General features: G+C 35.0%; 1 protein-coding gene across 3 annotated transcripts; it reads right to left on the bottom strand.

The window, feature by feature from the left end:
• Positions 1 to 5,856: 5,856 nt before the first annotated feature.
• Positions 5,857 to 10,909, bottom strand: LOC103406584 (spermine synthase-like). Of its 3 annotated transcripts, none has more exons than XM_008345566.4 (11): positions 10,495 to 10,909; positions 9,276 to 9,496; positions 9,137 to 9,181; positions 8,527 to 8,603; positions 8,308 to 8,430; positions 7,416 to 7,520; positions 7,258 to 7,330; positions 7,085 to 7,156; positions 6,683 to 6,878; positions 6,316 to 6,445; positions 5,857 to 6,224 (listed from the first exon to the last, which is right to left on the bottom strand). In XM_008345566.4, the coding sequence occupies exons 2-11, from the start codon at positions 9,463 to 9,465 to the stop codon at positions 6,126 to 6,128; spliced, it is 1,110 nt and encodes a 369-aa protein (XP_008343788.3). In that variant the 5' UTR covers positions 9,466 to 9,496; positions 10,495 to 10,909; the 3' UTR covers positions 5,857 to 6,125. The 3 variants fall into 3 exon arrangements, with proteins under 3 accessions (XP_008343788.3, XP_070676831.1, XP_070676825.1); XM_070820730.1 differs by having other exon boundaries at positions 10,577 to 10,794; XM_070820724.1 differs by having other exon boundaries at positions 10,532 to 10,788.
• Between the last annotated feature and the right edge of the window lie 1,263 nt (positions 10,910 to 12,172).

Here is a 12,172-nt window from a genome sequence, read left to right as displayed (position 1 = left end):
CCAAACACGAGCATATATGTCATATTTTATTATATAAGTGTAAGGACATTTGAAAAACTTTTTTTGTCCATTTGTATAATTATATGTGGCGTACCGTCACGTAGTCCGAACACATTGAAAATCTCTCCGCTTATTGATGTTTAAATACTTACCTACACGCTATTGTGGCACAACCAACTTTCCACATACCCGCTACAGTGGTTTCCAAATACCCGCTACGGTGGGAGAAAAACGAGAAGAAGGGTTCTCAAGAGGTGAAGGACATGGTAGCTTCTACCATACCAACAGCATACCGTCGTGCTCTCAAGCCTTTTCCGTAGCGTTTTTGAAACGCTATAAAATGTTTTTATATTATAACATTTCAAAATACGCTATTATAGATAGAAATCATATTGTCTTTTAAGTACTATTAATTTTCTTTTATAATGCTTAAATAAACTCAAAATTTCAAAGCCTTTTTTCCTTTGTGAACTGGAAGAGAATCATCACATATACGAAATTAACTAAAGACTACATACACTTTTACTTTATCTAATATGAACTTAAAAATATGTTAAAAGTAATATCAGCACATTCAGGAACGGCATCAAATACATGCGACAACAAGAACAAACTTATACTTACGGTGTATCTAAGAAACACAAAGAGGCCACATAGATTTTTAAAATTTCTAAAAAAACAAGAGAACAACCAACAAGGAAATGCACAACAAACACAGATCCTCCTCGGCTAACAAACCATCGGTTCACTCTGATATCACAAGAGATTTTTTAGTGTGACCAGTACATAGAGTAGTGCACCATGTATTACTATACAAATAATGAGATATGTGTGTTAAACAATTAATTACTTAAAAAAATAAAATTTCTCACACTTCTATAAAAACACGTTGTGTACCACTCGTGTTCCGGTCACAAATAAAAATTTCTCCAATATCAAAGAGTATATGGACAACAAACCTAATGTACCTCTAAATATACGCGATCAATAATTACAGTCCAGTGCCTAAATCAAACATATTTCATCAAATTCATCATAGATTATTGAAAACAAAGGTACGAAATTTAAGCAAAATAGCCATAAACTTGGACATCATCGAAGCTCCAGCGGTTGAAGAGCTTCACGTCATAGTGCGACTGCGTTGGTTCCAGTACAGGAGTAGCAACATCAGCAGCGGCCTTGGTTTCTGTATAACCGCAATTCAAACTAAAAAAATTAGAAAAGCTCAATACTCTATACCCTAGTTGATTAAAACACCTTCACCCAGAAAATGAGATTACAGAAATTTGATCACTATTTGGCAGTGCCTGCATCAAATGTTCCAAATTTTGAACAATATAATTAATTACGGGGCTTAACCCATATATTTATACAAATCAAGTTATAGAAAAATAAGAAAACCCAAAAATAGGACAATTTCTTAATCATGGGGTAAAAATATAACATTTCAAATATGCACACACCATACACAAAAATCAAACAGAAATATGATTTTCCTACACCTTGAAATAACTTAATTGCTCTTGTATATAAATGGGTTATTTGCTCCCATTTTTTTATTTCTCTCTCTACTCTCTCTCTTTCCCTCTGCATCTCTCTTCCCTTACTTTCTCCCTCATGCACTCTCTCTCCCTTTCTTACTGTGCACACACGATGCACTGTCATCCTAACCAACACCGTCCAAATCGAAGCCACCACCAATTTCATCTCATCCTCACGAGTCCAAAACACCTAGCCTTGTCCACAATCGTTGAGATCGAAACTCAAGCATGCCGCAAGGTTTCCAGCCATTTTTCGACAACACGGCAAACAACGGAGGCTCGAGACCACCACCACTAGACTCGCATCGAGGGTGGGAACAAAGTCCAGTCATTAAGTGTTGGTGTTTTGTTTGATAAAATTTTCAAGATTTACTCACTGTATGTACATGACATGCATATGATATATTCATAAATGCGAGCCAACCCAAAAACCTATATGAAATAATACTTAGAAGTTAAATTAGGGTTTGTGTTTCATGTTGGGGCCTATGGGTTGTAGAATAAATTTCAAGTTTTTACATGCTACAAAATTAGGATGAAACAATTTCTGGTTCAAGCGTCCAATTGTATAAATGAGTGAAATTCTTTTTGTAATGTGCATATGGTGTGCATGGCTACATCTTAATATGAGAAGCGGGAATGTTCACTAGTTATGATGCATGTATGTTGTGCCCTAGAATTTAGCAAGTATGACCACAACTTAGTTGCCCTTCGCGAAAAAAAAAAACTAAAAAAAGCCTAGAGGATGTTAAGAATCATGCGTGTCCATGAAATAATGACAACGAGTATCATGTTTTCCATGCGCACGGTAAAGCGGTGATTGATATACGTAACAATACTTTTCAAACTGCCACTGTAACCTTATATACGTAACATTTATGTTTTAATTGTATCCAGTATACCAATAGGTTGCAGTTAAAGTTTCTTATTAATGTGAAAAGCAGCTCGTTGCTCAATCTTCAGTTCTGTGCATATCATGTGCCTGTAATGTACATATGATTTGCATGTGGTGTGCGTATAGTGTATATAGTGGTAACGTCGCATGTGATGATGTCATTTTTCTGATTTCGAAAAGAAAGTTGTGCTCCCTGGGTTTTTGGAGTTGGAATATTATTATGAAGTTAGTCATGCACACCATATGCACACTACATGCACATTACGGAAAAAATTTCACAAATTTTTGCAATTGGACACTTGAACTAGAAATTGTTCCATCTCAGTTTTGTTGCACGTCAAAACTTGAAATTTATTCCATAACCCATAAGTTCCAACTTGAAACACAAACCTAATTTAACTTCTAAGTATTAATTCATCTGGGTTTTTGGGTTGGCTCAGATTTTTGAGTATATTATGTGCATGCCATGTACATACAGTGGACAAATCTTGAAAAATTCATCCAACAAAACATCAACATTTAATGAATGGACTTTGTTCCCACCCTCGACGCGAGTCTAGTGGTGGTGGTCTCGAGCCTTTGTTGTTTGTCGTGTTGCTGGAAAATGGCCAGAAAACTCGCGGCCTACTTGAGTTTCAATCCCAACGATAGGGGATGAGATTCTTGACAAGGCTAGGTTTTGGACTCGTGAGAGCGAGATGAAATTAGTGGTGGCTTCAATTTGAACGGTGTTGGTCGGGATGATAACGCACCGTGTGTGCACAGTGAGAAGGGGAGATAAAGTGTGTGAGGGAGAAAGTGAGAGAAGAGAGAAAGGGAGTGGGAGAGAGAAATGAGAAAATGGGAGCAAATAACCCATTTATATGTGGGTAATTTAGTATGCATGGTCGGTTTGTCCTATTTTTGTCCTAAAATTAAGAAATTGTCCCATTTTAGAATATTTCCATAAAAAATGAGATAAATAAAATTAGGAAGCAAAATAAAAGGAAATAAAACACTAACTTTTAATCACATTAAGAACAATATATGTGATTCTTTAAATTCTAATTTCAATTCAGAAACCCAACTGAAAATTGAAGCTTAATTCTCAATAAACAATAATATACCGAAGCATTAATAATAACGAATCTTAGTGCCCTATTGTTGAGTTGATTTAGACATGGTTCTTCTTCCTCTCCCTTCGCTTCTCTTTCTCTCCCAAATTCAGACGAATATGAGTGACACGGGCTCAAATGAAACAGCATGACACCAAAGATTGGAAGATTGAATTGAGATCAGTGGACCCAAGATTTTCATCGGTCAGGATTTTGGGTCGGGGAGGGTCTGAGGTAGCAGTGGTGTCGGCGTCGTCGTTGTGTTGTGAAGAGAGAGGGTATAGAGCATAGCAGAGAGATCCTAAAGAGATATTAGACAAACAAAAAAATTGTTGTTAAGGGCAAAATCGAAAACTAATTGTTTGGGCAATTTTAATTGGACTGGTAGATTTTAGTTTTGTGCATGTCCTTGAAACATATGTAATAACTATTGCTCATCCCTAGCTACTACCACTATTAAGGGAAGCTTCAAATGGTGAGCCACTTACCAGAGAGATTCTTCATTGTTCTCGGAATATGGGCACATACATCATATTTTATCATATAAGTGGAGGGACATTTGAAAAATAAATAAATAAATCTTCCGTCCATTTGTATAATAACATATAGCGTACCACCACTTTCGGACACATTGAAAAACCTCTCCCTTACATGTGTAAATACTTTCCTACATGCTTGTGGCACTACCTTCCACTTTGTCTCTAGGCCATGCTCACATTCGAAAAATTTGTACAGACAAAAACAAAAACGCATGCCACTTAGCGCTACGGTCTAGTAGTATTTCTCTTCACTTGTAAGTGAGAGGTTTTAGGTTTGATTTTCACCAAATGTGAATTTGAACCATGTTATTACTAGTCCATTATGAAACTTTTCTTATTTCTCCGCCCTCTTAATGTAGAAAATATCGTTCGCTAAAAACAAAAACACATAAAGTTATAGTTGATTGAAATCATGAATCCAGGCAGTAAATCACAATTCTCTTCATTCAACTGAATTAATTACAACAGAACGCAGCTAAATTTACCTATTGGAAGCTACACACACACACATATATACATACATATATATATATATATATATATAATTGTATTAACCGACTATATCAGTCATTGGTATTTAGTATTTACAAACTAGCGACACTATTGTCCTTGGCGGCGGTGGGCCAGCCATCACATCGCAAGGGCTGCAAACACCACCTTTCCTTGGTTCGTTCCCGACGCTTTTCCAATCTTTCTTTGGAGTTTGAAGGTACTATCGGTACAAAACTTTGAATCCCAATGGGCACATTTTTATGAATTCAAATATCTTCTCAAGAATCCAACTCCGGCCATTTCAAGAATTAGATTCTCCATTTTATACGGATCACACCATTTTTTTATGCCTCACATTTTGGTAAACACTTGAATGACTAAGGATATGTGCAATTCCGTTTTCCACCATTTCATTCCCTTTTGGTAAACATCGTCTATTTCTTTGGACATCCACATTTAAATTTACATATTTTCTGGACACTCGAGTAAACTTATAATATTTTAAAACTATCCGTACTTAATTATAAAAAAACATAAATTAGCACAACCATCTCAACCGTGAACAAAATCCCCACCCCCCCCCCCCCCCCTTTTTTCTTCTTGTTCCTCTGCTTCTGCCCCTCCTCCTCCTCCTCCAAAAACATCAAATCTCAGTTTCCACCAAACTCAGAGCCCGTCACCCTCATCACTACTATCAAAATTGATGGCAAAAGCTATATGTAGTAGGAAAATGGTTGTTAGCAAATCCGCCGATTTGATGGTGGAAGGTGCACTGGTCACTATTATTCGGTGGAGAGTTTAAAAAAAAAAAAAAAGAGATAACGAATGAAGTTTATGGATGGTGGCTGCAACTCCCTAAAACCATCTAGCTCTAAAATAACCTTTTATTTTTAAAATGCGGAGAATTATTCCCTAATACAATGGTTATTAAAATAAGAAAAATTTATGCGCATCCAAAGATGAAAAAGAAATGATTGTACAAAGAACCACTAAATAGTTTTTGTTATAACGGAAGGCACTAAACTCTTTATCTATCATAAACCTAATTAAATTTCCAAAACAGTACTTATGTTGTTATTACCACACCAAAAGAGTTAGATACGCCATTGTGCTATTGTTAGTAGCACACCAAAACAATCATAAGTCATTATTTTATTGTTATTACAATGTCAAAACATTTATCATAAACTCGTCAATTCCTTATATTTTTTGTTACAAAAAAGTGAATAAAGATTTTTTTTTTTTGGCATGTCAATATCAAGCACCTGAAATAGTCGAGATTTCAAGTACAACAATAACTTAAAAAGTCTGATTCATAATTATAATTATCATCCACGGTAAATTCCCAATAACATATTGTCAAATGGCTATATAATTATCATCCACAAATAATTATTGGAGTAAGTGCTCAGGAACCCCATCTACACACAAATAAACCTAAATCCCACCAATGCCTTTCAAGGGAGAGCTCAAGAACCCCCATCTACACACTTGACAAATTACCTATTCTCTAATTTTTTTTTTTCCCATCTGCTACTCAAGCAACCGATGTCACTACAAGTAACTACTTCTCGCCGATTTGTCTTGCCGGTGTTGAAGACTCACGTAGTGCACTCACCTCCCTCCTCAAGAAAGGAGGCAACGCAAAGGCAGCTGAGTGCATCTGCCAAACAAACAACGCCGTTATTTTGCTATATCCAAAGCAAAAGAAATGGATGCAAATATAGTAGATTACTATGTAAAGTGAATCCTACCTCGGAGTTATAGAACTTAAGTTCTCTCTTATGTTTGAGAGCTCTTTCTAACTTCTCAATAGAATTGACGGGATTTTTGAAATCAACGGGAGGCCCCGCTGTTGAGCACAACAGAAAACCTATCACACCACTGCACAACAAGTAATCTCACAAGTAAGAATAATTTCATGATATCAACCCGGTCTTAATAAGGATCAAAAATCAGCAGTTAAGCGAGGTGTTTAGTCTAGTCATTGTCAATGCATAAATAACACAAGTTCACAGAGAAACTCGAGACTTCTTTGCCATAATAAAAATACATACATATATAAATATATATAAAGGTTGAGAGCAAGAGTAGATTAATGCGTGAAAAGGACAGTATTACCTTGGATACGTAGGAACACTCGCCCAAGCATAATTGACAGACCCCTTGAATATTTGACGGCAAACAGAGATCATATCTTGAATAAGATGCGTATGGAGCCACATGCTCTCTGTCATATTACAGAGAACACCACCAGGCCTTAATGCTCTAGCTATTGTCTCAAAAAATGGCTTCTCTACAAGCTCTTGGGCAGGACCTGCATCCAAAGGAAACCATACGTTTAAGCACTAGATTTAGAACCTTATTATGCGGGCACAGAAAATAGAGAGTAGCAAGAAACAAACATGTCCTCCGTAGGATCTCAAAGACATCATTGTATGCTCACAAATCAATACGACAAAATTTTGAAGTCAGCCAGCCAAAAAATGCACGGCAAAACTATTGTAAAGAGAAAATTCATACCGACAGGGTCTGACGAATCAACAATTACAGCATCATACTTCCCTTCAGGTGCAAGCCTTAAGAATTCAGTAGCTGACATGCATTTAAAATGAGATATAATGGGACAGCCAGCCAAATACAAAGTCAATTTGATTTTACCAATTGGATCAACAAATAGTAAGTATTAAACCTACCATCACCGACATGAAGGTGGACGCGAGGGTCCTGAAATCCAACGGCTAACTGAGGGAAAAACTTCTTGGACACCTACAAAAAGGCAATCAAAAGAAAACAGATAGTCAGCTCAAATTCTTAACAATCAAATACACAAAGGAGTACTTACACCACTTACATCTATAACCATCTTATCTATCTCACATATATCAATATGCTCAATGGAAGGATGGCGAGAAACCTCCCTAAGAACCCCACCATCACCACCACCAACAACCAGAACCTGCATCGAAAATCATATAGCACTTAGCGCTGTCGCCGCAATAACAAAACAATAACAACTTTATGAGGGCATAAATGCTTCTCATTTTTATCACTTCTAATTTCTATCACTATATTCCAAGCACAAAAGTAGACCAAACTGCATTCACCAGGCTGTAACCAACTCAAATTATTATAAAAATGTGGGCTTTTAAATTTCATAATAACACCATTCCACATTCAACATTCTATTCTCTGCCAACTAGGGAAGCTGGTTCATAGTGCAAATGGTCATCTACAGGATAACTTCAGCCAAATCCGAAGTTTGGCAGAGCAGTACCATTGTGCAGATATGGTTACAAAATCATTGCATCCAAGTCAAGCCAAAATGAGGCAGAATAATACAATTTTATGGGCTAAACACCATATGTGATGCCTGGCTCGTAACGAACAAGGGATCCCTAAATGTACAGATAGCCTTTGCAATTCATACTACGATCAGTAACATGACCATGAGCTCGTGTATTCAGGTTCAGCTCACCATTGCAGTGAAAACCATCTTAAGCTTTCAGAGAATATGCAAAGGAAAAGTGCATGAAGAACATTCAAACTCTATTCAAATCCCAGATAAAGTGTTTCATTTTTTAAAATCAAAGCAAAAAATTGATTTCAATCTAGTTATACTATGTGTTCTCATGGTCACGGGTAATCATGATCAAGAGATCAAGAGATTCAGCAGACTTTACACAGTCACACACACGCACACACACAACAAAAAACATGAGGAGGGATGGATCATGTATAATTACTGTCTTGGGGGAGGAAATTGAACAAAGAGGTAGATGTGCTATCATCTCCTGGTATGCACATTCATCTTTCTCACTCAGCTGGATAATGCCATCAAGAACAAGCACTTTTCCATATATTGAGGACTGCATAAAAAAAGGAATTCATAAATAAGATTTAGAAAAGGAACGCAAGGGTGATACACAAGCAAATTAAACTGTCTTAAGACAAAAATGACAAACCTCAAACACCAAAATCTCTTGGTACTCTGATTTTCCCCTATACAGAATATTTTCTACTTTCAGTGAATGAGCTTCACCTGAAAAAAAAAATAATAACAAAAATGAAAACCTTCAACACAATTACATGCAGAAAAACTCTAAATTTAGAGGTGTGAAATTTTACAAAGGAGTATTCCAATTAGAAGTGATAATTGTAAAAGAAGCACTCCTTTACTATGAATAGTGAGAAAAAGAAGAGAATAAAAAAAAAACAATTACCAAAAGCTTCAACAAGTTACCAAATGAAATTCAGATCATGGAGTTGCCAATACAAGATATCACTGAAGCAAGAAAAACTACTCCATTCGTTTTATCTTTTCCTCATTACATGAAAACAGGGTAAATTTGACAAAGTGGTCCTCTAATGGACAAGTTTTCCTAAAGTTATACTAAGAATGAAGGATCACAAAATAAGCAAGAGATCATGACCAGCAATGAAACTTAGCAACCTCAGTAAATAACACAAGAAAGGGATCTTGATCCAGAAGTGAAAAATGAAGCATGCGTTGTGTGGTATATAAATAAACTACAAATGAGAACACGAAATGTGTGGATGCATACAAGTGCGTACCTGGCCACATAGGGTTGTTGAAATAAACCTTTTTACAATCCTTCTCTGCAATTACAAAAAAGAAAAGAAAAGAAAGGAGTCAATTACAAACAACCAACAAGAAGTCAATTTACAAAAGTGAAAAATCATAGATAATGACCAGAGCGAGACTGGGATTCTGAGAACCACCCAGAAACAACAGTGGAATGACATTTTGCCTCGGCCTCAGGGGTAGAAGCCATAGCCTTCAAGCAACAAGAAGGGATGGCCTTCTCCGAACCATTCCCGTTACTCCCCTTCCCATCCATAGTCTTCTGGCATTCCAAACCTCTTCCTGCGCCGTCCTCCATATATTATCTTCTTCTTCTCCGTCTCCAGTCTCTAACAATCAATACATACTCATAAGTAACATATAGCGGAAAGAATACATTCACTACAAAAACCATCTTTCAGAATTAAAAAACGATTCTTCTGGCACAGCACAACACACTCATGTTGCACCAAGTTAAACCATCTATCTTAAACAATCAGATTAAAACAAACAATGTTAAACTAATGACATACCAGAAGAACTATCACAAAAACGATTCCAAGCAAAAGGGTTTAAGTAACAGCATCCGGAATAAAAATATGAAAAAAGTTTAAAACTTTCGCTTAAGTAAGCTTGATTTGCACTTAAAATCTTCCTGTTAAAGCAAAAGGGATGCAAGATCTTTTCCATTTCAACACCTAAATTGAACAAAAGCATATCAAACTAAATCAAATCACTAAATTATCTGCAAAAGTTATTAATCTACTAATTAAATCATGAATTTATATCACACAGTAAGACAGAGATTACACCTCCCACCCAAAAGAATGAAAGACAAATCTGTGTCTGTGTATTTCATTTACTGGGTCCCAAACAGTTTTTTAATTTTAAATGTTCCAGTCAAACGCCGCAGAGTAAAGTCCTAAGCACGGTCGGACCTAACACCAAATAAAGAAGTATTACCCACCGAGAAAATCCCAAAAACACTAAACTTCAAAAATCGGATCATCTATATACCAACAAGTACCAAAAGCAAAAAAATGGGAAATTTAAAAAATAAATGAACAAAATTGATATATTCATTGCACGAACAAAGAAAGTGAAAGTATTTTTTCGATTTTCTCGGCCACAATTTTCCCGGGAAACAAACAAAAGTCCAGGGCTTTAAGCCATTAACAAAAGACCGTTCCCAAAAGCGAAGCCCAAGATAGTGAATACCACTCTGTTGGTCCAAATTACGAAATTAATTTAAAAAATAAAAAATCGGAAAATAAAATCAAAAGAACCCATCTTTTCTTCAGAACTTGCAGAGCGGCAAGGATTAAAATTAAGGAATGAGAAAACGTACAGCGGGTAGATACAGATGTAGGGAGAGAAGCAGAAACCTAGAGATATAGATGCAGAGAGAGAAAGAGAAGGGTTGATCTTGCCTGGGTTGATCACAAATTGGGTTTTCGTGGCGCTTCAAGTGAGCGGGAAACGAAAATTAGTACGAACTGGGTAAATAGTCACACTCGCAGTCTCTCTCTCTCTCTCTCTCTCTGAGAAGTCTGTCGTTAAATCTTTGCTCTGCCTCTCTCTGGTTCTCTCTGCTGCTCCAATTCGGTTTGCACGAGACCGCCTATGGAGACCAATTATTTATAGGAAGTTTAACGAAAAATTCGGTATTGTTTATTTTAATGAAAATTTATATTTTTATATTAAAAGTTAATTTTAATATTATTTATTTTAGAGAAAATTATAATGCCCTACATCTTTTCTATAGTTGTTAGATTAAACATATATCCATTTTAAAGATTTGATTAAGGTGCTTTGATCAATTACCACCTCAATAATTTTCTATTTATTTAATTTCCATATCATTAATTTTCCTTAATTTAAATGAATTTATATAAAGGCATAAAGTAGCTTAGCAACTAATTACCTATAATATAGGAATTTAATTTCTTCAATCCTCTTCTACGCATTAAATGATATTTTTTTAATAAAATAAAATAAAAAATTAATTAACTAATTCCTCATTTCCGTATTATCAATATTTAAAAAAATATATATCTTTCTATTAAAAATGTCTCAATAAAAGTCTTCAATACATATTTTTTTCACGTATAGATATATTAAAAATGTACCGAGAAACCAAATATACCATAAAACCAAATGTACCCATTATTATGTAACCATTTTGGTACGTTTAGATTTCAAATATACAAAGAAATCAAATGTACCATAAATTCAAATGTGCCCATTGTCAGTTAACCATTTTGGTACGTTTAGATTTCAAATGTACCAAAATACCAAATGAACAAAAAATCTCAAATGTACCACAAAATCAAATGTCTCTATTAGATAACCCTTTTGGTACATTTACATTCCAAATGTACCGAGAAATACAAAAAATCAAATCCACTATAAAACTAAATGTGTCCATATTATAGGTAACTAGACGTAGCTATATAATCAAACAAATATTTATTATGTGTTGGATGTTCTAAATAATAAAATCTGACGATTTTTTTATAAATATTCTACTATATTCACACAAAAAAGTAGAAATTATAACAAACAATAAAAAATGCATAGAGATGGATAATAAATGCATAAATATAGAGATAATAGGAAAAGAAAAACAAACGAAATGCCCAGAAGAAGTTGTGAAAAACTAAAATTCTAAACAAAATTGAACTTAAGTGAAAAAGCTGAAATTAATAACCAAAATTTTAGGAAAATGTTTAATCAAATTTTCCAAATGAGTGTATGTTTAGTCTAAAAAATGAAAAAATAAGGCGCCTATATCAAAACGCCCTTTTACTTTACCCTTTATTTTATCATTTTCGTTAAAATTCAAAATTTTCATACCTTTTTATTTATTTTTGGAATGTGAAAGCGTAAATCAGTTTTTAATTCAATTTTGGGGAACAGATTTACAGATACGAATAAAGGCAGCTTTTTTATTATTAACTATCATATCGGCACACACAAAGTATGAGAACATTTTTTATTTTTGTTTTTTTGAAATAGAAGGAGAG

Source organism: Malus domestica, chromosome 01, assembly GCF_042453785.1.
Source record: "Malus domestica chromosome 01, GDT2T_hap1".
In the NCBI taxonomy this organism is placed as follows: Eukaryota; Viridiplantae; Streptophyta; class Magnoliopsida; order Rosales; family Rosaceae; genus Malus; species Malus domestica.
This window is presented reverse-complemented; position numbering and strand designations above follow the sequence as displayed.